The 27,173-nt window shown below is 32.6% G+C and overlaps 2 protein-coding genes and 1 long non-coding RNA gene across 11 annotated transcripts in view; 1 reads left to right on the top strand and 2 right to left on the bottom strand.

Annotated features, from left to right (window-relative positions):
• Positions 1-16,363, top strand: part of LOC106138176 (very low-density lipoprotein receptor) — a 173,601-nt gene extending 157,238 nt beyond the window's left edge. For 5 of the 9 annotated variants that reach the window (XM_013339243.2, XM_013339235.2, XM_013339234.2 and 2 more), the window contains 7 exons: positions 325-469; positions 3,651-3,860; positions 4,405-4,603; positions 9,196-9,276; positions 11,800-11,915; positions 13,875-14,033; positions 14,994-16,363. In XM_013339243.2, the coding sequence (XP_013194697.2) occupies positions 325-469; positions 3,651-3,860; positions 4,405-4,603; positions 9,196-9,276; positions 11,800-11,915; positions 13,875-14,033; positions 14,994-15,038 (955 nt within the window). In that variant the 3' untranslated portion in view covers positions 15,039-16,363. Of the gene's footprint in view, positions 1-324; positions 470-3,650; positions 3,861-4,404; positions 4,604-9,195; positions 9,277-9,713; positions 10,008-11,799; positions 11,916-13,874; positions 14,622-14,993 lie in introns of those variants that run through there. The other 4 variants (XM_013339238.2, XM_013339237.2, XM_013339236.2 and 1 more) reach the window with 3 other exon arrangements.
• Positions 16,364-18,002: 1,639 nt separating this feature from the next.
• Positions 18,003-23,955, bottom strand: LOC106138165 (queuine tRNA-ribosyltransferase accessory subunit 2). The gene is made up of 7 exons (XM_013339221.2): positions 23,743-23,955; positions 23,194-23,462; positions 22,621-22,802; positions 21,635-21,804; positions 21,210-21,412; positions 20,666-20,791; positions 18,003-20,061 (listed from the first exon to the last, which is right to left on the bottom strand). The coding sequence occupies exons 1-7, from the start codon at positions 23,857-23,859 to the stop codon at positions 19,860-19,862; spliced, it is 1,269 nt and encodes a 422-aa protein (XP_013194675.1). The 5' UTR covers positions 23,860-23,955; the 3' UTR covers positions 18,003-19,859.
• A 1,386-nt stretch (positions 23,956-25,341) lies between these two features.
• On the bottom strand, positions 25,342-26,841 carry LOC106138169 (uncharacterized). Its single transcript, XR_001228708.2, has 2 exons — positions 26,223-26,841; positions 25,342-25,842 (listed from the first exon to the last, which is right to left on the bottom strand). It is a non-coding gene; the product is annotated as an uncharacterized LOC106138169 (long non-coding RNA).
• Between the last annotated feature and the right edge of the window lie 332 nt (positions 26,842-27,173).

Genomic DNA, 27,173 nt, shown 5'->3' with positions numbered 1-27,173 from the left:
TCTTCAATGTTATTTTATTTCTTTAGTTTTTATCTTCAGGATGCAGTGACCCAGATCGCGAATTAAATGACCTTTGTAGTTCAGCTATTCAACTTTTATTTTAAATTATACTTATTATGTGTGTGTGTATAATTATTTCCATATTGAATAAGTGACTGATGGACAATGCACAGTCCAAACTGCTGGGTGCTTGAAATTTGGCATGTAGGTCTAGAGCGCTAAGAAAGGATTTCCAGAAATTCCCGCAGGCAAACATTTTTCGTTTTACTCGTTCGGAGTCGCGGGTTTTCTATAGTAATTCATACATGCTATTTTTATTCCAAGATGGATGTACTGGACTGACTGGGGCCAAACACCGAAGATAGAGCGAGCTGGCATGGACGGGTCGCACCGGCAAACAATCGTGGCTTACGACGTCAAATGGCCCAACGGCCTAACACTAGACCTTGTCAGGAAACGCGTGTACTGGGTAAGTAGCTACTCGTAATATTTAAAAAACAAAAAAGAATCCTTACTGAATGAAAAGTTATTTACTTCATTTTAACCGGGTTCCAAGGTCTCAAATTTGAATCTTTCGTTAAAACTTTCATTCGTTCTTACGACGTCCATGGGAAATCTCCAACGTGGCAAAAATAATTAAGCGCAAAATATGTATGGAGTGGTCAACATTTCTTTCGGAAAATTAGACATGAGTGTGTGATATTTTACGAATTATATCAAGAATTTAGATCATTAAATTATTCAATAACCCATCTATGGTTTTTGACAATACCTACATGGAGTATTGGACTAACGTGATACATAAACTATGTGTTATGTCTCAGTTAAACATTTTATGGTAAGCAATGATTTAACATTGTTTTCCATGTCTTAAGCTACCTATCTATAGGCTACAGGTGCACAAATTTAAATTATTTTTTATTAAATTGACGTCAGATAATTATGATCTTAATCACAATCTATAAATTAGGTTGCTTTATCGTATACATAATAAACTTGTCAAAACATTAGTTACGCACAACTATGTAATCAGCGGTGTTCACATTGGTCGAGTACAAAAAGAAATTAAAATACGAAGTTTCAGTAGCAGTGGCAGTAAGAAAAATGTGAATAGAAGATTTATGCAACATGGATGTCCATAGGATGAGCGATTGGGCCTTAAAGTTTCTAAAATAGAACCTCCTTTTTAATCATTTGAGTGCGTTTGACCGAAATCTGCATCCTTAATTAATAGTTCATTATTAGATGTATTTTGTATTAGTTTGTATTCAATATTTTCTATGCAGATCAAAAAGATCAGTCTAAAACCCTTTATAATATTGTAGGTTGCAATTTTAGTAATTATTGTAGATCTGAAAAATCCCCAGTTTAATTACGATACTAATAATAAAATACATATTTTAGTTGTATAGGTATAAGCTAAGGGATTTTTTTAATAATTTTTTGGAGATGTAGTTTGTTGACGGCACATATTAAAAAACGAAATTTGTGACTACCTATACAGATAAGGCTGTGTGTAATTCTTTCGCGTAAAATCAATTCAACAGGTTTGGTTAAAATTTTACAACAATATATGATAAACCTTAAAGATATGCCTTTATACTAGCCAAAAGGTGGCGGTAAAGAATTTGGTAACAACCTGATAGGCTTGTTTTTATGTGCACCTACTGCGGGCGAAACTTCGGATAAAAGCTAAATAAAACGAAAAGAAATGTATTTTTTTAAGGAGTAAATAAATCATGTTAACTAAAAAAAGTCGTTTTGAGAGTGTACACTTGTTTTCTTTTTCTCCAACTCTACTAGTTAAATAATACATACATACATACATATGGTTATGTCTATAAACCTTGCGTGTAGACAGAGCCAACATGAAAACACTGAAAATAAACTGTTGAATAATTGCTCATCAAATTTGAATTTTCTTGAGAAGATAAATTGCGCTTCAACTTAAAAGGCTTTGATTGATATTGATTTGATTGTTATCTGATAAGTAATTATTTTCAGTCACCTGAAGCCTATCTGAAGAATGTGGCGTGATTTTGTTTGGCTTATTTTAGTCATAGGTTAATCTTATCAAACTTGATCACCATACTGATTTGTTAATATGATCAATTATTGCTTTATCCATTACACAAATTATTAAATATGGTTTTTAACATCTTATATACATTCTTTATATATTGACCTTTTTCTCTGGCGCTAAAAATATACTACCACCATATCACCAAATGAAAAAAAAGTAACAGTTAGAATAAATAAATAGAGGACACTCACTCCAGTTACAAGAGCTAACTTTAATATGAGAAGTCAAACTGTAGAAATTTTTAATACTTTTATTTTTTTTACTACTTTTACTTTTAGTTATTTATGAACATATATATTTATTTTTGATCGCCAATGTGAAAATTTTCGTTGGTCTTGTTTTTACGAAAATTTTACAATTAAGAGACCAATTTAGATATCATTTGTCTATATTGTCTTTACTGACAAAATCTTAAACTAGAATTATTGTAAGTTCCCTTGGCTAAGTAAGTTACCTTCGTAAAAACTAAGATTTAATTATAATATGGTCGTGATGTATATGTATGTAAACAATATGTGCTATTTTTTAACTCAACCAGAATTAGGAGATGATTCACCAATGTTTTTGTCTATCACAAAAACGAATTCTACTGAATCAGACCATAGTGACTAATGCTGAACCAAAACTATAATGATTCATTTATATACAAAAACAGATATATGTATTTTTATTGATTACTTCCATTATAAGGAAAATAATCAACAGGAAAATTAATCTTTCCGGGAAACATTTTCTACTTGATGGGAAAATGTATCAGGATGAACATGTACTGTAAATATGTAGACAATTTATTATACAATTGTAATATTATGTGGTACTTAATGGTTAATCAAGACTTATCCTCATCAGAGTAAAGATTATAAAAATTGTCAATATATCAAGTGCCTACTAAAAATATAACAATGATAAGTGCGATATTAAAATGTTATATTTTCCATGTTGTTCACTGTACACCCTTGTCATGTAGAATAAATTTACATACCGGTTGTGTACAGGCAGCTTAGATAAGCCATCGTACCTTAATTCAAACAAGATTTAAAAACAAGAGTTAAAAACTATTCCGTTAAGGCCTTCGCGATACGTCAATGGTTATAAGGCCATATATTTTCAAGAACAGGAAAAAAATGTTCTTCACTTTATTTGATTATTATGTGGCCATTTCACACGTTCAACATTAAGAAATGTAAGATTTCTATTTTTTTAAATATACTACTTTACTTTTGTTATTCATCGAAATTTCATGCAATATTATTTTACTGGAGCGCCCTGGGCTTTGCCTAATGGCTAATTGCGACGTATAGTTATATTAATGTGTAAGCTGATTTTAATCGTAAAGTTTTTACGAAATCCGTTCAGAAGTTTTTACATGAAAGAATAACAGACGCACTTGCATACATTCTCACGCACTTTCACATTTATGATATTATTAAAATCGTATTATTTGTATGATTTTTATATAGTTCTCCTTCACTATAATATCCTACTGTCAATGTGGGCTCGGCAGCCACTTCGCCCTATCACTTCCTTTCAATGAGCAAATTCTTTCATTATTGTGGAATTTCTATAGGTGGATGCCAAAATGAACACCATATCATCGTGCAACTACGACGGTTCATCCCGTCGGGTTATTCTCTACTCGACCGACGTTCTTCGCCATCCGTTCTCCATCACGACCTTCGAGGACTGGGTGTACTGGACCGACTGGGACAAGACTGCTGTGTACAGAGCTAACAAGTTCAATGGAAAGGATGTGGAAGCTATCACTTCTACTCATACTGTAAGTACCTATTTTTTTATTTTTCAGTATCTTATTTATTGTTAGTCCATTTCCAAATTATTCAAAGTTATTATTAACAATCGCCGCTTTCAAAAATTACCTTTCCAGATTTTATTAATGTAGCCTTAATCTTACTACTTAGGTATATCTGTCGGTAAAAATTTCCGTTCAGATAGGTTTAGCCCCTTGCTATGTGCATTAGGTATAAACAATCAAACGAGCATTTTTAAAAAGGTTCTTTACTTATTTATTTGTATGGAACTCCAGAAAATGGACAAAACATCATTTATAATAAAGGTGTGAGCTACGTGTAAGCAGTAAAAAATTGTTTTGCCAAAGTCAATGTCAGGTGTTTTTATAACAGCTAATTATCCTAAGACGTCAAATAAAACAAAAAATAATTAAATAATATGAAGTTTTGCAGTATAATTATCACTTATTAGACGCAACAGACTACGTATACCTTCACGTGAAAAATAATTTAGTTGGATAGGTAAATGTGCTTCCGTATCGATTTAAATGTTGTTAATCATCTTGTCGCCAGCTCCAAAATCCAATGGTGATCCACGTATACCATCCATACCGGCAACCTGACGGCGTGAATCACTGCGCAGCCGTCAACGGTCACTGTTCCCACCTCTGCCTACCAGCTCCCAGGATAGGACCCAATTCACCGCGCGTCTCCTGCGCCTGTCCTAACGGGCTAAGGTTGTTACCTGACAATCAGATGTGCGTCGAGGACAGTAAGTACTGTATTGTATTTTTTTTACACTGTTCATAAAACTTTGTGGACAGCAGTGACGTGCGTAAACTTTTTTTTTAAAGGGTAGGCAAATTGATGAGTCATTTCTCAAGTTTTTGTCTCGTGGACTTCGTATTTATTTATTTTGAAATTGTATGAAATGCACCTTCTGGTATAATTAGTCTTTGTTTTGTGAATCCAGAGGCCTGAGGCTGTGGATCCGCATTTAATCTCTGGAGAAGAGAGGAACTAGTAAACCGCAACCGGTGCATGTACTTATAAAAACGTTGTGAAATTTGATTACACAATTTATCTGTGATATTCACAGAGAAAAAAAAATATTGTCCTTTAAATCAAGTGCTTTTACGTATATCTTTCATTCGTTAAATATCGCAATAATCATAGAATGCGCTAATTATCTTTGACAAATGAAAGAGTTTTTACATAACAAAAGCCTTTTTACAAAACACTCGATTTTGTTCAAAGCTACATCCTCTGTTTTACAAAACGCTCATCAAGGATGTGGACTACATGCTCTGGTGGCTTCACATTGTATTTATGAACAAAAAGAAATAAAAATTGGACGTGGCACGAAATGCAATATATTATGTACTATGTATACAAATAGGTGTAAGTGCGTTATGACTGCAATTACACTATATTGCAGTCATTTGACATCATCATAATGGATGAAAATTACATGAATAGCAAATAACTGGCGACTACACGTTTGTCGTTAAACCACTTTACAACTTTGTACCTGGTGCTATAAAATATCACCCATGATTATGGTGTGTGCATGTCTAAATAAATTGCAGTAAAATTACATATCAGTCTTTCCAGTTTCCATGTTAAGCCCTGTTCAAAATTATTTTTTAATGAGTATACCTTGAAAGATTAATTTTCCTGCAAAATTACTGGCTACTATCCGCACTATATTCAAATATTTTGTATTTATTTTGTATATTGGTTACTTATATAATTTAGGTAATTAGCGATACGTGATTAAATGCGTCACTGATGGTTTTATTTTTTTTAAAACAACATCGAACTATACTAAGAAAGGATTTGGAAAAACCTACCCAACTAAAATAAATATTTTGCACATTGACCGACAAATGCAAAGAATTCTTATCTCACTACTTTTGGAATTTCTCATCTAGTCTTAGACAAGTACAATACAAGTATATTTTACATTATTTCCTAAGAGTGAATATGATTCCATGATTAAAAGTAAATATATACAAGTATAAATATTTAATTTATTATTCTAAAGATACGTTATAATCTTCTTGAATTTATATGAATCAATTTCATAAAATTTGAGAAGAACGTGTTTATCACGTTTACTGGTTACCTTGTGAAGTATGTCCGCACAAGTATTCTAAATCAATTTGACGCGTTCAAGGTTTATAATGTTTTAATTAACCTATGAAGAAGTTTTGCATTATAAGAATGAAACTTAATGAAAGTGAAACACCATTCCGTTTTCATAATATAATAGAAAACAAGACCTATTTGACATAGAATATGGAATAATTAGATATTGCTTCGGTCACATTTTTCGATCATAGATCATATATAAACCACCCAATATTCTTTTTTCTCAAATTAAAAAAAAAAGTAGTCATTCTATTCTGTAAACTGGGTAGTTTTTCAGACCTACGGAAAAAAAAGATATAATAAACAAAATTCGAACGTTAAAAATGGAAGTTTACAAACAAAAAGGAAATTTACAGCGGTATTATTACTAATCCGGGAATACCTTTACAACTTTATTCTTCAGGGAATATTTATTCAACTAAGTACGTGTGCATAGTTTCGCTATGTTTGCATGACGAAGCATGATTATAGCGTTATGAAGTAACCAAGTCAATAAGTAAGACACAATTGGGTGGTATAAATGAATGCTTTTATTCGTACACGATCGTAAACAAGTTTACCTCCTCGTCAATTCGGATCTTCTCGATATATTGCATGGAAATTTTTGGCTAAATCATTATATGAGATGGAAAAATCTTACTAATATGACACTTAAATGGCATTTAGAATAAATGTGTACATTTAATACTGTACAAATAATTTGTTCATGATTATTGTTTGAAATGGTTTGATCTGGTGTAATCTTTCAAATAGATTGTAAGATCATAAGTTATTGAGTAAATGTAATTTTAAAATATCTGGTTAAAATTTAACCGCTATCAGGAAATTATAATAATCCCCAAATTTATCAATTAAAGTTTTGTTTTTCATAAATACATACGTATAATGTCTGAAAGCGATAAGAAGTAATATCGCGATTTCTATTGCTTAAAAGTCCTTCGACTTTCTTTGTATAATTATTTTAATTAGATAAATAATTGATGGAAAGTTTGGAACAAACTTCAACGTTATCTATCGATTTATTGGGCACGTGGAAACGGTTCGCTTAACAAAGGATAACAGTGGTAATTTGTATGTTCATACTGATTATTACATTAGATAAACTATAAACTTAAGCCCTTCTTTTTTACATACAAACAAACGTGAATTCTTTATTCCTTATGAGAAGACAGAGCAATAAGCTTCGGAAAGACAGCTTTATGTTGGAATTGGTTCATTATAGTAAGGTCCTATAGCCCATCGCCCACGAAAAGAATAAGCCTTCCCTTGATTGATTTTTACCATATGCACGGGAAGAGAAGCAGCTACAGCACACACTGTTTTTATCTTTACCACCGGACTAAAATGAAAGCTAAATTGTATATCCTTCACGGAAAAGAGAAACAGTTTCCCTATTCTAAAGTACTGGGTATCACACGGCAGACGGTGTATACACAAAACTCTTCCTTTTATCAATCTTCGAACATCAGGAACGTATTTTGAATAAGTATAAAGCTCGTCTTGACATACCACTCAGTTCCCGATTAGAGGACAATTGAATGCGGTCAATAAAATAGACATTTATTGTAATTGGCATTCACGATTGATTGATTCAATGAATGTCTGTTTGGGCAACTTCAGGCAACTACTTGGCGTGGTATTTTATATGCCTATTGAGGAGTTCATGTTAATTTTTAAAACGTTAAGGCAACATATGATTAAAAAATATGTTTAGATTAAATTCTGTTAATACAAAATTAAGAATTAAATAAAATTTTAAAATAATAATTTCTTTGTAAGTATTGAGAGATTAATTAGATGCTCAAAATTGAATATTTTTTAAGTTTTTGGGAAATACCTTATTGCCCGGTACGAAACTTCCTGTAGGTACTTTAAGCGGAAACATGTTAAGGGCAATAGAAAATGAAACAATTGTACTGTAGTGTAGTAGTACTTATTCAAATTTGTACAAGCGAGATTAAGGAACAAATTAAGTACATAGAAATGATTTAGTACACTTTTTTAATGTGTCACATTTAAATTAATCTTCGTGATTTCAGTTTTAAAAATACGAATTACTCAAATTCGGTCGCCTGTCAGTAATGACCACGTCATGGAATGACGTTATATCGTACGATATTCTATCGTCTGCGCCGAATCAACCTTGAAGCGAGTTTAGTCGGAATACACCACGCCTTCCTCTTATCTCAGCACTTACTCATTCATTTATAGTAAAAGTACTCGATGTTTACGTTATTATCAACATTATAGTGTAATAAAGTATTGCTGTGTCCGAATTTACTAGGACGTCGCGACGTCTGGTCAGCGATAATGGAATTTTGCAACGTTATCAATTGAGAAAATCATAAATGCTATTTTAATGCGTAGGTATTGTTCTCGAGAGTTCGATATCGAGAAAGTTCCATAAAGAACTGTCGAGAAAATGTATTTTAAATTAGGCTACACAGTATTTCTTGACCTTATGCATCGTGAATTTCTAATAGATTCCTTAAGCGATATATTAGAAACACCGCGCTCACTCACCAAGCCATGCAGTTGGCGAATAAGGTGAGGTGACGTCACGACATCACGCCACCTTTTGTTAGTCAATCCGTACGCGATCCGGCACGCCAGTCTCGAATGATTTAAAAAATATATTACTTAAGTTTGTGGAACTAGAACCCATGAGAAAATAACGGTTGTGTGTTCTTGCAAAGTATAATAATGTCTGTTGTGTAAGTGTACTGTTTACTCTATTACAACGTGAATGTGTATATCAGGAGACATTTGCATTGAATAGAAATGCAATATCATTAATACGATCAAGATTTAGCGGTTTGATGGAGCGCCAAGCAACAAGTATAACCATGCTTAACAATTATTTATGGATCGATGACAAAAATTAAAAATAAGAAGATAAGTTCCGAATAAAAAAAAGGTAAAGAATGTCAAAAAAAGTGAGAGCCGGATCGCTACCAGTTAAACTGACAGAACCGAGCTGTACATAGTTAAACGTCATTGGCGCACGGCTGTGGGTTTCGTTTTCGACCTGCCCCTACCTCCGGACCGCTTCATTTCGGTTCGTAACGTCGAAGGAGCAGTGTCGTGTGTGACACCAATTTCGCTGTGCTCCGTAGTTTTACTAGAAAACATAACATCATAATCACAACATAACAAACTTATAAACAAAAAGAACATTTTTTTTTAGTTTTATTTATAATAATCCTACAGATGCGATAAAACAAGATGTGGACGTGCAAAAACCGATTACTCCCAAAGAAATTATAATAAGTGAAGAAAAACCTGTAACCAGTGAGTATAAATGTGTAATTCATCCAGTTTTTGTTGAGCCTTTTCCTAATTAACCTAAAAATGGATAGAAACGGTTCAATTTTGTGGCATTTGAGGTTATAACTCAGGTCTTAAATGAAAGTGAATGTGGTTTAACACGACCATCCTTCGTATCGCATTCTTGCAAAATTGATTTGACGGCCAGTGTGTATTAAACGAGTTATTGGTCTACCTTCGAATGCTGCAACATTGGGCCGGCAATGCTATTCATGTGAATGGGGGAGCTCTTTCGTTATCACGCCATCTGATAAGGATATCGCTTTCATATGTATAAAATTGGCAGTGGGAAAATAAAACGAACATAACAAATCAATCGTTCTCACCTAACTTTCAAATCATTGTGAATGTTCAACAATATCTGTGTGTCTTCAACTTGGGATTCGTTGACTGATTTGCAGGGCATACGAAGCTTCTAATAAGTGATCTGATGTTCAGCCGTTTTGGATGTGCATCACAAAAAGGATATTACAACACATATGGTGGATACACGAAGAGAAAGGCTACTTGGCCTTCTCGTGAAATTTGGACGCGCAGTGTGGGAAGACGAGGTTCCTACTGAAACTTCAAAGGATATAAAAACTACCACTGAAGCCACTACAGCTAAGCCAACGATGGTTTATTGGGAGAAAGATAAAGAAGCTTTGAGAAACAGTAATCAGGATTACATAGATCTCTTCAAGCAAGGTGTTGCTCTGGAAAGGATACCAGACACTACCGAGGCGCCCGTTAAAGAATCTCGTTATAATTTTGCAAAAAGTCTATCGTACTTGCCAGAAACCCTTCGCAACTTAAACGCGGGTAATGTATTATTAGAACTTATCTTAAGTATAATATTTAAAAGAAAAATATGGGAAGACACACAGATTCAATTTGAACTGGGTGCATGTTATTTTTATTTAAACGCTAAATATTGTGACTAACCATTTTGTCCTAACATTGCCTATTACATTAAATTTATTTGTCGTAATGCTATTTTGCAATTGAAAATGTTAGGAAATAACATGACTTCTATTACGATAAAAATCTGATTCAAATAAAGAATGCCGTTGTTTCATGTATTCTATATAATTTTATGCAAAAACCAAAGTAATTTTTTTTTGACATTATAGTATTATATATTGAAATAGATATTTAAAACTAGTGTTTAATGGTAATGCCGTGTGGTTCCCGGCACGAATAGAAAAAAGAATAGGACCACTCCATCTCTTTCCCATGAATGTCGTAAAAGGCGACTAAGGGGTAGGCTTATAAACTTGGGATTCTTCTTTTAGGCGACGGGCTAGCAACCTGTCAATATTTGAATCTCAATTCCATCTTAAAGCCAAACCGCTGAACGTGGCCTATTAGTCTTTACAAGACTGTTGGCTCTGTCTACCCCGCAAGGGATATAGACGTGATTATATGTATGTATGTATGTATGTTTAATGGTAATACTGGTGCTGATTGACATCGTTATTACATATAATAGTCATTATGAAATATGCAGTCTGAAAACAATTGGCATTAGATCATTGTCATTGCATAAGCCAACTCCAAGGTTTTAGGTTTGTGATTATTATCATGGTTAAGAACTGTAAAGTTTTTTTTTCTACTTCTTGAGCGTATTATAAAAACACTAGCTACAGTTATTTCATTAGTCACGCTAATAATCAGTAAAGTAATTTGGGATAAGATATTTTAGTTAAACTGGATGAGTTGGCACGTTTCATTGACGCTCTGCAAATAGAACTAGTGCGATCTAGTTTGAGTCACCAACACGAGTATGCATTCGAAGCTTCTTTTATTAAAGAAAAAACATTAACGCAATGGACAATCATTTACGCGACCACGTCATAAGTTGTACTTGTAGGAAGACGCGTCATACTGAGTATATCAATATTTACGTTCACAAAATTAACACTGTACATAATATAGCATTATTGTTTCAAAAATTAATCAACTCTTACTAGGATACTAGTAGATCTAATAACAAATATATTCGTAGTCACTACAAACATTCGTCATTACGTCAAAACATATTTATGTCGGTGTTAACATTTCAACTTTACATTAATAGATGCTTATTACTCGTAACAGAGGTGGAGGTGTTTTTGTCTTAAATAATAACTGTGACATTTTCTTAACAATTCTATTTTATATATATGTATTTGAAATTTCTATCCTTGTAGCACAAAGTTATACGAGTAGGTACCCTAATAAAGTTTCCATCGAAATTTCGCGACTTTGAGAAATGGTGTTAATAACATTATAATAGAAATGATGAATTATTTTTTATAATTATACAGGCATAACATTTCAAAGTTGGTATTCTTTGGATGCCATCTTAGCTCAATTCTCCGACCTTGGGCTCTTTGATGATGCAGATGCAGTTAATGACATACAAATCAATCTCTTAAGTTTTGGTAGCATACAAAGCGTTAGAAATTTGTGCTGCAAGGTTGAATTCGGTTATCAATATATTTATTTTTCTATTGCTAATTCCAGGTGTCCCAGAAACTCCAAAGACTGATACTGGAATCTCAAGCAGCGGGCGAGACGCAGGCGTGGTGGCTGGCATCGTCGTTGGAGTCATATCTGGGGTCATTATATTGGCAGCAGTGGTAAGTGTAACAACAGGCCGCTCACATTAACTCTGTTTACGCAACAACAAAAAAAATTAGGTAAAATTTTATAAACTAGCAACCTATCACATCAATCAAATCGGTACTCGATAATTCTTTGGTAAATCTTGGAATTAGGAAATAGTGGGTATGAACAAATAGACTTCGTTTAAAAACCTCAAGTTTTGCTCGTTTGATTATTTCCTAACGTTGGAAAAACAGATCGGAATCAAACTTGGAATGGTAAACAAAAATGCTGTAACTTTATCGATAGGACGGAAATGTGAAATATATTGTCATTATAAATACAGCAAAGAAATTAATTAAGATTTTGAGGTCAAACTATGAACTCAATACATTACATAATGATTTATAAGTAGGGTTGATGAATATAGATTGCTTTTTATTAGTGAGAAAAATATAAACATAACTGTCTTAATTCTTATTTAAAGTATGCTTAATATCCAAACACATATCCTTAATTGTTTGAGTTGATTTCATAAATTAATTTTATCACCAGCTCATGCCACTGATAAGAGTTCATTTCCTGATTTCGGATAAGCGGCTTATTATTTATCTGATTTTGAATGAATTTTGAAACGAGCTTTATGCTTTAGTTATGTATCTTCCTTTCGTTCAATACATATCATTTGTTGACATTTAAAAAGAGTATTGTACAAAGTTGAAAATAAAACTTAATTAAATCAACCCCTTGGGAATTTCTTATACAAGAAATAAAGGCCACTAACATTTGCTTATATTTATTATATACTTTTAAGCAAATGTTATTTATTACACAGTTAACAGATGTAGCTGTAATACGAGTATGCAATCGAGCTGTAAACTTTTATTTTTCTAAACGTTATATAAAGTAGGAAAAAGCTGAACGGGCATTTCAGTTATCAAGACTGGTTTGTCGCAAGGGATATTAAGACGTGGATTAAATGTATGTATGAAAACAAAGATTCTCTACAAGCAATAATACACATAGTAACAAAAATTGTTCAGACATCGTTAGTAAGAAGCAAGGTTTTTAATTCAGATATCACATTTCACGATTGGATCGACAGCTCTTATTACATCTTAGCGAGAAATGCTCTGATTGTTATGACGATGTGATTACTTTCTAGAAGTGACGCCATTTGCAGTTGGCATTGTAGGGATTTGTGTAACTATGCAAGCGAAGTGAATAGATTTGTTTTGTTTTGACACTGAAACGTTTTGAAACACGCTCGGGTGGTATTCTCATTATGCGAATATATAACGGTTAACTGAAGTGCGCATTGGTGTTTACTATCTGTTGCAGCCAAAAGTGATGAAGCTATTTCTAATGATATATTTTTATTTTATATTCATACTTAAAATTTTAGTATTTTACATGCTCTATAAACAACCTTTCTTATATAGTTTCTTTTCAATACTGCACACATAAAAAAAGAACGCTTCTTTTCATTCGAGATGACTCAACCGTCACTAAAATATTCTGGATTCACATCAATGGATGAATTGATTCCGTCAATCGTTTAATTGCTCGATTGCATCACAGCAGCATCTAATTGGCGCCAATTGCCGTTCCCTTTGAGTATCCGTGTCGATGTTAGTAGTAAGGAATCTTTTGGTCAATGCCGAAATCATTAGGTACCTATACTTACTTACCAGAAAATACTTAAGACTAAAACAACTATATTCCAGCTCAAGTCAAAATACACAACATGACTATCCAATTATATCTGGTTAGTGAACTTTCACAACATTTTTACGATAATTTTACTAAGGATCAAAGTTTAAAATATTTTGTTATCATAGTATTTTCCCTGCAATACTATCAAAACTGGTCTCAAAGTTTGTAATAATCAAATTGTGATCCTTAGTAAAATTATCGTAATAATTCACATACATAAAATGGAAATTACCATATATATGAAAAGGTGATAATAAAATTACATTATTTCTTTCCAGATTGCAGTTGTTATGTACAAACATTACGTGAACCGCAACATCACGTCTATGAACTTCGACAATCCCGTCTATCGCAAAACAACGGAGGACCACTTCGTGCTGGAGAAGAATGGATACGCACCAGGCAGCAAATTGTACCCAAGCACAGTGGGGGAAGAGGTAAGGGCCCTGACCGCCATGGAATGTACTCTCAACATACAAAATAGCTTAAGATAAGTTCCACGAACAGTCACTGCCGTAAAAATGAAGACATGTACCTAATATAAAATTATTTACTCATCTCAAATAAAAATTAGTTAAATTTAAAAATTATTTTCTAAAATTTCACTTTGAATTCGTATACAATGAAATAAGACCCCAAAATATGGCCAAATGTAAATAACAAGGTTAAACCTAAGGTTATTTTACTATAAAAATTAAGGTCTGCCTAAGACATTTTAAACTCGATGTATCTAGATTTATATTTACTAGGTATTATTTTAAGGAATTTATAGAAGATATTTTTCGTTTAGTGTATAAGGATTGTGGCAATTTCAATGTGCCAACATTTTTACCGCATCAGTATTAAAAATAGTTGCCAAATATTATTAAATGGTAGGTGTATAATGCTGTAAATAGTCATTCGAAATACCTAGAGTAAATATATGATTTTATATTCTGCCTACTGCTTAACTTAGTTATAACGGGTAATATTTTATTGTCGAGAAATTTATTTTTCATGCATTATCTTGCGAGGGCTATCACTATTTGGTAAGTTTAAAAAAGTAGATCATGGTATGGACTTGTTTATTTCCACGGACCTTACATGCACCTTCATCTTGTATGTTGCAATGATTCTCAACAAGTTAATACCATAAAATGTTCGTTTCAATTTGTATATATTCATATTTTTATTATATAGTTTAGAACAACTAATACTGCTTATGTCCATTGCGAAGCATTTTGTTTTTGCACTTTCGAAGTAAAATTGATGTCGCTTTAAAATAGAAAGAAAATAAGTAATAAGTTATAAATAAATACTAGAGACGGGACATTTCTTTTGCAGTCGTCAGTAAAATAATAAGAATAGAATAAGTATTTAGTAAAACATAATACTAACTTAATCATTATTCTTTCCAGGCTCGAGAACCACTCAACACTCCCAGCACAAATGAGTTTGTATAGTGTACAAGCCGGAAGCAAATACACTAGTATATCATTAAATGTGAAAAGAAAAAGAAGGACATGTGATACTTAAAAATAGTGAATCAGTGATTGGGACTTAAGCTAACATTTTTGTAGTAAAGTCATTAATAGTTAGCGTAGTGCAGTGGACCGAGTGAAAGCCATTTGAACCAATTCCGGTTGATGCTACATGCCTCGCTATGGATCTCAAAATTGTGAAATTATTCGTCTTAAGCTTCGATTTCATTGATGCGACCATAACTTATTTTTATTTATATATAGACGACCAAAAATCTGTTCAAAATAATAATACCTACATATTTTTGAAATGTACCTTTTACCTACATTCTGTAACTCAGCACAGTTTTATGATTTTTTATTTATTAGTTATATTAAAGATTATTTTCTCTTAAACATTTAACTAAACCTTTCCAGTCGTATCAATTGTCATCGAATTAAGTATAACATCTTTTATTTTACATGAACCTGGGATCTTGGTTAACGCTTATAATAATATGTATCACATTTAGATAGTTGGGAAGTGTACGGCTATAATTTTTTAGACTGTGAATAGCATAGAAATTCGAATATTGCTTTCGAGCAAATGCCTGGTGCATTGTAATTATTTATTATAGGGTTTACAATTTTTATATTCCATTTTTAGTTAAGGTTATAGATGCTTTTTACAAATACGTAATGAAATTGTGCAGCAAAATGCAACATTCAAGGAGAATGAAGCTCATATAATATAGCGTACTTACGTGTGTAGTAAAATTACGTTTCTTTTTAAACAATTTACTGTACATAATGTTATCATTGATATTTATTTAAATTTGTGATTCCTAATAGGTTACGTTTATTTATTGGAATATCAAATTTTAATAAAATTAGACAAATGATTCCAAGCTGTAATTACGTGCCAACTGTAGTGAAATTTAAAATAATTTTATCAAAATTTTGCAGAATAAACCTATGATAGTAGACCAATGCTCAGTCGTATGTTTGTTGGTTCGTATTTATTTGAATTATATGAAATTGTTATACATTAGCGCAGTTAATATTTATATAATATTTTATGTAAAGGTTGTGTTTACCATCCATATAATTGTGTATTTATTAGTAATCATTACTTAATATTTGGAACATGACTTTGTCAAGCAAAATCCTGCCAAAATTCACTAATATATTTACCCTGTATAATGTAAATGAATTACATTGAATTGATGCACATTTCATTTAATACGCCTAGCTCAATAAGTGTGGTCACTAAAATTATTATTGTGTAAATATTGTCAGTAAAATATATGTAAAATGTGTTAATTTTACATCTTTGACTTTTATTATTATTCCTTAACTTTGATCTAAAACTGGAAGCAGACATATCTATACTAATATTATAAAGCTGAAGAGTTTGTTTTGTTTGTTTGTTTGTTTGTTTGTTTGTTTAAACGCGCTAATCTCAGAAACTACTGAACCGATTTGAATAATTCTTTCACTGTTAGATAGTCTATTTATCGAGGAAGGCTATAGGCTACATTTTATCCCGGATTTCCTACGGGAAACGTCAACAATGCAGGTGAAAGTTGAATGAGTCGGCCATCTGCGAGCTTTCCACGCGAACGCTGCGCAAACCAACAAAGATATAGTAAAACAATGTACTAAAGATGTGAAGTACTCATTTTTTGCCACAAAAAAGTCCGCGAGAGCATATATCTATCTCTTAAGGTTTACTTACAATAACTACTTTTATGTTCATTTTTTAAGATTATTTTTTCATTATAAACATAAGTTATTTTGAAACCAATTTTCTTTAATTCAGTATTAATCCTTATCCAAATAAATATGTTTATTACTTTCGGCTTTTCATGTAGACTAAAATTGCCATTTACAGTATATAAATCAGACGAATAGGTTTTGAGATATAGTCGTTATAAGCAATTTGCAGCGAAACATTTAATACGACGAACCAGCGTTCTTTCTAATACGCGTGACCGCCTGACATTGATAAAGCCGAGGAGGATGTTTGCAAAAATAAATATGATGCCCAAAATAACTATTCCACGCGGACGAAGTCGCGGGCACAGCTAGTGTATAATAAATGCGAAAGTTACTCTGTCTGTTACGCTTTTACCTAGACCATGAACTGTTAATTCTATAATTAAGCCTAACCGCTGAACGTGGCCTATCAGTCTTTTCAGGACAGCTGGCTCTGTCTACCCCGCAAGGGAAATAGACGTGATTATATGAATGAATGGAAAATTTACTCAATTTCGGTGAAATATGATAGAAAGTTGACCCTAGAGAAGAACATAAGCTACTTTTTATGCGAAAAAGTGGGATATGGACAACACGCAGACGAAGTCGCGGGCAAAAACTATTTATTAATAAGCTAAAGTGTAATTTCCAACACATACTGACTCTTTCCTTTCCTTTAGCTGTCGTAAAGGGCGATCAAAGAGCAACTGCTAATTCATCCAAAATTTCTAGCGACACACAAGTTTAACCACTAAGACTTTTTAACAAATCTTTTCACACTTATAATTTTGTTATCAGCAGTCAATTTTTTGAAGCAGGTTATAACTTAAAATGTTAAAAGGTCCACCGATATTGGGAAAACGTGGAGTGTGACAAGTATAGACATACCACCTACAGAGTAACCCTATAATCCTACATAAGAAAAAGTATAAAATATGTAGTATCTTTGTATAATGTTGTGTTCTAAAAATGACGGCCTCTGTGGCGCAGCAGTTGTACGCTTGACACCGTGACATCAGTCCCGGGTTCAATCCCGGCCAGGCCATGAGTAACCAACTTTCTCTTATTACCCTGGGTCTTGGATTGTTCTTGGTAAAATCTAATATCGCTGGGTTAGTATCTCTTAACACAAGTCTTGAACTTACTTCGAGGCTAAAGCAATCTGTGTAATCTGTTCCATATATATTTATTAAAATAATAACACGCATACACAGTTTACGGAATTTGTATTTTATCAAAAGTGGTGACAACTTCATAAGCACAATAACAACTTATGTGGTTGTACTAATTTACATAAAGTCTATTAAGTTATATAATATTTAAATTGTTTACATTGTACTTTTCCGTGTCAGGCTTAAACTATATGTATATTTTCTCAGTCTCATCTTTATATGTTCAATAATACTTCGAGATGGAATCGTTTCGTCGTTTTAAAAACTAGTTTCTATCCGAGACAAGGCACCTTGGGAATTGCATTGAAAATCGATTGATAATAAATGCATGTTATTCTAAAAGCATGCTCAATGTTTTAAAAACACTGTCCTTTTAAATCAAGCAAGCCAAGAATTGAAATCTGAGAATGCAACTAAGAATGCGCTGAGGTAGGGAAGAAATTGGGAATATGGTGACAGTGCAAAATTATACTCCAGAATCTATACGACACGAGATGCTTTCAGTACAAAAAAAGGATTAATTTGTATCCTGAATAGTTGTCAAGACAGTTTCAAAACTAGAGTAAGCCAATTCATCATACATACATATATGTGCATATATACATCACGCCTCTTTCTATGAGAGACGCTTTCTATGCAGGGACAACATCCTTCTACTTGCTCCGTGTATTAATTTTGATTCATTTACCTTTTTATGCAAGATTTAGGGTTCGCCTTGACCTGACCCTTCGCAAGGACGGCCATGATTTAACAAAGGTAGGTAGTAACAATAATGTGTTCTTATACAAAAAAGTAAATAACTTTTTTGTATAAGAACACATTATTAAATGTATGCTATCAATAAGTGTTCTGGAAATTTATATGAGAAAGAAATATAATGTCCAATAATCCCAGCATCATTTCACACAGTTATTTGGTTAATTCAAGTCATAAATTTTCCCCTAAACAATTTAAAACTAATTTACAAATACACAGCCGATTAATCTAAATTCAATTACCGCATCTTAAAACTACTTGTTTTGGTTTAAATAATACGTTAGAAGTTGTTTTACGTAAACAAATATTTTTTCCTAATTAAGTTAATTGTTTTAGTAATTTAAAATTTATAATAACGTTAATTAACAAGTTTATTCGTCTTGCAAATTAAACATCGCTCAACTTTTATTCCGTTCAATTGCCAATTTTGTGTGGAAAAAAATTAATACTTGGTAACCTGCCATTTGAGTAACTAATCTGTTGCAAATATGTGGTAAATTTATACCTTGTAAATTAAACATACTTACTACAATTTAAGATTAACGACTTATTAGGTACATTAAAAATCATGCAAAATCATTATAGACAAGGCAAAATATGAGGCATAAGCTGTATGTAAGTACAACTAAGTAGTACATTATGTCAGTTCTACTAATTTTAAAAACTTTTGAGAAAAGAACCACCATATCGCATCAACATTCAATTGGACATTATCATAGTTTCCGACGAAAAAGTGATATTGAACGTGTTGAGACCAAAATTTCTTATTATACCTATACAAAGACGGCGTGATTTTGCGTGAAATTGCAATTGTATGAAATTTCTCCTCATTGCGTGTTCTCAGTCCGTTTTCTGACATTTCTCATCCACTTTATATTGTCTGCAGCGATTTAATCATTAATCACAGCATATATATTTTGTATAAGGCAGGTCAAACTGTATGGTGATATGTTGAAAACACAAAAATGTGCATATGAACATACTGTTGGAACGAACTTTCTTCACTCTACAATCATATTTTACATCAATTACTTATAATTAAAATATTACCAGTTTGCATTCGGCAATCATTCTTCACTCAATTGTGACTACAAGATCTAAATCTAACTACCTACATCAATTACAATCTACCAACTATCTACAAGATATCACCATTATTCACACGACGCTTCTTATTATGTTTTCCTTCATCCTCTTCATTCTTCTCACTTATTCTGAGTTGAGATTGTTTGTACTTTTCATACTGGTCTATAATATGCTGTTTGAAGTCACCATATGTATTCGATGTGATGTGAAGACGGGCGTGATGGAATAACTGGTCAAAGTGATGGAGGTTATGTCTGAAATTCAAATGGGTAAATATTGATGGAAATGGTATGTTTAAGATAAAAAAGCTTCTAAATATATGTATATATATATATGTAACCTTAGTAGTAACCTCTTTCATAAAAATATGTTCAGTTAGAATTGATAAATCTCGTACATTTTTTAATTCGGTTAAAAACGGTTTGAAGCCTTGATAACACAGCGAAGGTTCGAATGGTTGGTGTCTTCACAATCTCAGTATGTACAACAATCACATGAAAATTTCTTATTAATTACATGAGATGAGTTATAAAGAAATGCCAACAATGAGCGACTACATTATGGGTTGTAGAACTCCGTTTCTACAGATTTTGAATCTATAGGATCAAAGACGCTTCTTCTCGATCAAAGTGCTTCTTCCTCTTAGAGTAAATCCCGGTTATATCCATGGGAATGAGATGAGGGACCACCACGCGGCGCACTGTTTGTGTTTCAGTACCCATGACGTTAGTTGAGATTGCTCCCTTACCTCTCTGGAAGAAGCCCAGGGTCCGCCTGTGACCACGATTCTGGAGTGGGTTTGTCTATCAAGTATAAATTATTGTTCGTTATAAAGATACATTTAAAAAATCTACTCACATGCTGAGTAATACTGATGCCAACATTTCCTTAGTATTAAGAAGATGCCTAATATAGGCTCTTGTGTGTTTTTTACAAGCTAAGCACTCGCAGTTCGCAAGTAATGGCCGAAAATCTTCTTTATACCTGAAACAATTAACAATCTGTAGTTAGTATTTGGAATAATGTAAATACTGGTTAATGTATTACAATTACAACTGATGGTAGGCACAGTGTCATCGTCAACCCCGTAAGGGAAGGGGATGTAGACTTAATATGAGTGTGGCGAGGAGCGTGACTGCACCTTTAACCACAAGTGGAAAAGTCAGGTCATTACCCAAAACAACTTGAGTGTAACCTCTGTGACCCTGACAATAGGAAAACATTGAGTCTTGAATCATACCTGCAATCGCAGCAGATGAGTATACACACAATTGTACACTTAAATTCACAATTAATGTCATAAACATTTGAATACTTTTATGTAGTAAGAGAACATTTGTCTCTCAAACAAAAACTCTTACCTATTTATGATTGTTCCTAAAAAATATAAATTAATACTCACACTTCATCAACCATATCCAATATACACAATTCTTCACTATTTTGACTGACATCGAAATTTAATACTAATGCTTGGCCCGAATTCGTCAATTTCAGTGGGTAGGAACCATCAAAAACATCCCAGCCATGCTGGATTGCTGTTACTACTATAGCTGGATTCCATGAACCTTCTACAACTCGGACCATGTCTTTGGGTATTGCATCCTGTAAGAATATTAAAGTAATGTGTGAAGGTAAACTTAAAAAGTAAGAACAAAATCTGCTGTAAGTATCAAGTTTTTTTGCGCTGTCCACTTAACAAGTAGCTTAGTTACCAAGAGGCATGTTAGCCTTTTTTTAACTTGATCAGCATCAATCTTTTTATTACACATGCCCGGGGAGGATTTAAGGTAATTTACTTAGTTAAAGGGATTGAAGTTTACTTACACTAACTCTTTTAAATATTTCCTCTAATTTCTCTACAGGAGGTGCCAAGCTTTCTGTTGTACCATCTGTCAACCCTTGTAATGCTACACCTCCCAAAGTATCTTTATGGGTGAGTATGTGCTTTATACAGGCTTCACAACTCTTCTCGGAACCTGAGGCTACTATGACACCTGTAAATTATTAGATGAAAATATTAACATAGGTAGAAATATTACTCCTATGCAAATATGTATATAAATTAAAAGCTGCACCTCTGTGCTTGCCTCCCTTTATTATGTTATTCTAGGTTAAAAGTATGTATATTTCTACTTGGGTACTAAAATTCGTCCAGTAGAGTGAAAGAGTAACTGACATACATCCTTATGAACTTGCATTTATAATATGTAAAAGGCAAGTGTGAATGGTTAATGAATATTTAAAAACTTCTCATATTATTTTAAAACTGGGTATAAAAATACAGTTGTTTAAATCATGGGTTTTTAAACACCAAATTTTTATCCAATTAGAATTAAGAATTTCAGACTAAACATCCCATTCATGAAAAGGGGTTACTAAATTAAATATATATATGAGGGGTATGTCATGTGAAATTGAAAAACAATACTAGCTTTTGCACAGGACTTTGTTTATTTGGGAATAAAATTGCCTAATTTCTCCAAAAGGTTTTTTTTTGTCTTTGTGCCATTAGTTGCTGTGTCCTAAGTATTATATTTCAAGCAAATGTTTTCTATTTTGAAAATAGTATGACAATTATGTCAATATTTAATTTTAAAAAGCATAAATACCAAACTTTAATCATAATAATGCAACAGAATTGACTTGTTTATTCAAGTGAAATGGCCTATTACCAACATACATTAGTTCTTGTTGATCAACTACTAACAACATAATATTAATATAACTTTCTAATTGTAAATATAATCAAATTATTTCTAGTTAAAGTGTAAGTGTAATAAGCAAAATACTTAGCTCAAAAATATACATACCGATAAGGGCACTATTTCGAAATTCTTTCGAGGCCTTATATCGATCCACACAGACATCCAACATTTTACATGTCCTATCCAAAGCTTTGGTAAGTCTCTTATTCCCTTCATCAAGGTGGGTGTGACCATCTGCAATCGCCAAAATTATGTCTGATTTGAAAATTGCCATCAGTTCCATATATCTGTAAATGTTATCAATCACTTTAAATAACTTATACATTATATTGATAAATAAACATACATACATATGATCACGTCTTTATCCCTTACGGGGTAGACAGAGCCAACAGTCTTGACAAGACTGATAGGCCATGTTCAGCTGTTTGGTTTAATGATATAATTGAGATTCAAATAGTGACGGGTTGCTAGCCCATCGCCTAAAAGAAGAATCCCAAGTTTATAAGCCTATCCCTTAGTCGCCTTTAATCTTAATCTTTATAAATAAAGATGACATTAATATGCAGATACCAATAAGAAAATAGTGACTTCTATGGCAGAGAAACCTGACAGTTATGGTTTTGGTTTGTAGGAATAAAACCTGCCTGCATAATTATTAAAAGGTACAATTTTTACCTGTCAGCAGAAATCATTTTCTTCCCATTCCTTGACCACAGTGGCACTTTATCAGGCTCAAAATGTCCAGATGGTGTAACTTCACCAATATTCTGGAATGTTGTGCAAGTGAAATGGTTTGTGACACCAGCAAACTTGGCCACTCCTTCCCCTTGAGCCTTCAGACCAGTTTCAAGATGGATGGATTTAGACAATGGCACCCACAGTAACTTAGGGTTTGGGAATACTTTCTCAAGTACTTCTGCAGTCAAATGTACTACACTTGCACTCTAAAACAATTATGAAAGAAACAGTTGAATAACAATACCTACATGCCAATTAGGTGAGTATGAGAGCTAGTGGGAGTAATAACTTACAAGTACTGGATTTCCTTCGCAATTTCGCTGTTAATTATTTTAAGATTTCTGGTATATAAGGCTATAGTATGCTTTTGTATCAGGGATTGAGTTGGCTTTAATTGAAAATTACAAAAAAATTCTAGTAAGTTACAGCATAGTGCTGATTGAGCGTGCCAGCAACTAGCGAAATTTTCAGATATTAAAAACTAACCTGCGTGATAAGTGCGGATGTCGGTGTTTCTAAGACAGTACTCGGTGATTTCATAAATCCTATCAAACTACCCACGCGCTCGCTCCCACAACCAGCTTGATTTATTATAAAGCGCATAGTTAATTTCTGTTTATTTCTTATGCGTGAAATAATAAAGTAATTAATTGAAGAAAGCCACTTGCGATTAGGAATTATCGCTGTTGCTGTTTATAAACACCTAACCTTAAAATTATAATGACAATGATAGACACTGTCACTGTCAGTTCACATTGTCAATTTTTTTATTTTCAAGATGCACAAAAAATATTACATGACCACATTCATTTATGTATGTATTAGGGCTTTATGGGCTTGGATCGCGTGCAACAGGTATATTACCTACGAAACTAAACGATCACTGTTTGAAAGTTTGTTTATGGTGTCAATGTAAGAATCGAATCATTTTGGGGTTTTAATATAATATCATAGATGATGCATGATTTTGCAGGTTTCATACAGAAAGTGACGTCAAGAATGTTGCGGTTTGAATTTTTCGTGGGAATTACAAAATTATGAATGTAGGTACATGTACCTACAACATACGTAGGTACCTACGTACCTCCTTTTTCTTTTAAATATTAAAAATCTTTTAAGTATTTTCAGTACCTACTTACATCTTGATATGAGTTTTGTTGGAACCGAGACTGGTCATTTGGACGCCGACTGCAAGGTACTTTTTGAAACCAATAGGTGTATTGCACTGTAGCGCTTTGTTGCTAGTTTTGAATAATCACTATTGTGATTCTAAATTTTTTATAATGCTTACATAACATGAACTTAGTCAAAATTAACTTTTGTATTAAGCTATATTATGTACATTCGTACATAAATATACCTTTAATTCAAATATTCGTTTCTGGGTAAGGCCGTAGATTTTGCCACTTAGTAACATAGAGTAACATAGATACTTCTATGTTATGGTAACGTATAAGTAACACGAAAGTAACGAGTAAAGAGTGTAAGGTCGAGTTCAGAAGTACTGCCTCTTTTTTTTATTAATTTTTTTTTTTCAAATTTCATAATATTTTCGTAAAGTACTGAAAATTATACTAACGTACGATTGTAATGGCAAGCACAATTCCATAGGAATTGGAGAAGCAAATGTATTCTGAGAAACACAAACGAAGTTAATGCAATGTTCCAAAACAAAATGTATGTACGGGCGTACGGGCCAGGGTATCTATTAACCTTATGTAAGAACTAAGCATATAAATGAAATGAAGCGGTGGTGGTCTAGTGGTTAAGACGTCCGCCTGGTGATCGAAATGTCCCGGGTTCGAATCCTACTCGAGCCACATGAGTTTGTATGCTAATCTGACTTACGTTTAGTACTTTTCATGACCACCACTTGCTTCCGGTGAAGGAAAACATCGTGAGGAAGTCACATTAGTCGATTATTTATCAGTTAGTGTGTGAAATGGAGAAGGCAATGGCAAACCACTCTATTAATATTGCCAAGAAAGTCGTTGTGTGTGTTTCATTGAAATCCATATAATGATCACGACTTCTCAGCCATGAGGAATACGACTAAGAAAAAGAAGAAGCAAATAAAAAACAATGAAATCTTCTAAAATGTCTATTCATTAAATAGGTACTTAAAACACAATGTGTACTAATTAATCAATAAAATCACAAAAAAGGAACTAGGTAACCACTTTTACTTATGTCAACTAACAAATGATTTAAAATATTTAAATAAAAAATACAGTATCTTCATCATTTTGCAGATAATATTCTTTTGAATCTGTCTCTAACTGAATCAAATTTATCTTTTTTACTATAGAAATTGTGGTCACAGAATCAAGATCTAACTTTCTTTGCACTAAGAATTTTACAGAATTATTTGAAATCTTAACATTTAAAAAAAAAATTATTTTGTAATATGTTTCGTCATTTTTAAATTCTATGATCTCAACAAATCCAATATAATACTTCCACGTTTTTCATTCAAATTATCTAACCATAACGAATCTTTTATGTTGAAACTTAAATAATTCCCTTCATTTTCATTATTCTCTCTAACCGTGCTGCCAAGTTCTTCATCGTTCTGCTCGCTTCCTTCTATAAAAAACACATTTTATAAATTGGATTTCAAAATTCATCTTGCACTTTTAATGATTAAAATAATAATAATATTTTGTTTTCCTAAGCCATTAACTACAGGAAATACTTATTTAATATATGAAATTAAATGAGTCGTAGCCTATTGCACGAGTCTATGTACGAATCCTTACAACACTTAAACGTTACGAAACATACAATCAATGTTACAGATAACATAGCAGTAACCTAGAAGTAACGCAGAAGCAAGATTTTTTTGGTTATAATTTACCATAACTCGATCATTCGAGCTAAATTTAAAACAAAACACGGCTCCTGCATAACTTATTCACTAAATAATACTTTCACATGAAAATAGGAGTAATAAACCAATTCTTTACCTTTGAAATCGAATAAATCCCGAATGACGACACACACCTGCACTCACTTTTTGTCAAACCCACCACAGTAAACAAAATGGTTTTTTTTTTTCTTTTTGTCCATGGACACTTAAGTGTTGCCAGTATCGATACAAAATATTACCAAAATGTTTTACCTTAATTAGAGGTGAAATTGTGGTAACATACAAAATTGTAACATATAAGCAAAAATACGGGGACAAACATTTAAATTGCGATAAAAAAATTAAATCTACTTATTTTAAATAATCTCATATTATTAATTGGCTGCTTAGTTTTGCGTTCTGTAGGTTAAGTTCTTGTAAACTTGACATTCAATAAATATACTACGAGTTTTGTAGTTCTCTAGTATTTGGATGATAAAAAAGACAACGCGATTTTTGCAAAATTTGGAGGACTGGCCAAGTTGAACACACTCTAGAAGTTAAAGTATTGAAGTGTTTGAACTTTTGAAATTAAATTATGTAGAGATAAGAGCTACAAAATATATTATGAGTACCTTAGTAACAAATTACTAGCATTAGTCTTTTATATATGCAGTCAAAATGTGGGACATATTTTTTTTTCAAATAGTGGCAAAATTTACGGCCTTACCCTTCTATTTTAAGGCAGCCGGAAAGATGGCATTTTAATCTTGCTTTCCTTTAAGGGAGGGTTACTGCAACCCTTCCATTATTGTATCAACGAATATTGCCAGGCTTAATAAAGATATTAATTAAGTTTACTTATTTACTGCTGCTCCGAGTAGCCTAGGGAGTTTAATTATTAGAACAATGTCTACTGAATAGATACAAAATAGATTTATTTTTCAATATATTACTATACTTTTTGGCATTATATAGGACCTTATTATTTATTAATGTTCTTTATTACGTTGCATTTCGGGCAGGCAGTAACTTTGTAGCCTTAGGAAAAATAATTAGCAATTCAATG

Source organism: Amyelois transitella, chromosome 3 (assembly GCF_032362555.1).
Source record: "Amyelois transitella isolate CPQ chromosome 3, ilAmyTran1.1, whole genome shotgun sequence".
Classification (NCBI taxonomy): Eukaryota; Metazoa; Arthropoda; class Insecta; order Lepidoptera; family Pyralidae; genus Amyelois; species Amyelois transitella.
Note: the sequence above shows the minus strand (reverse complement) of the source record. Positions and strands in the feature narration are given on the sequence as shown.

What these genes read in the sequence shown, in the direction of transcription:
- LOC106138165 (XM_013339221.2), bottom strand. Translation starts at nt 23,859, where the DNA reads ATGCGCTTTATAATAAATCAAGCTGGTTGTGGGAGCGAGCGCGTGGGT. An exon ending in CATCCGCACTTATCACGCAG is followed by an intron (nt 23,463 to 23,742) that starts GTTAGTTTTTAA and finishes TAATTGTTTTAG; the next exon opens with AGTGCAAGTGTAGTACATTT. An exon ending in AAATATTTAAAAGAGTTAGT is followed by an intron (nt 21,413 to 21,634) that starts GTAAGTAAACTT and finishes ATATTCTTACAG; the next exon opens with GATGCAATACCCAAAGACAT.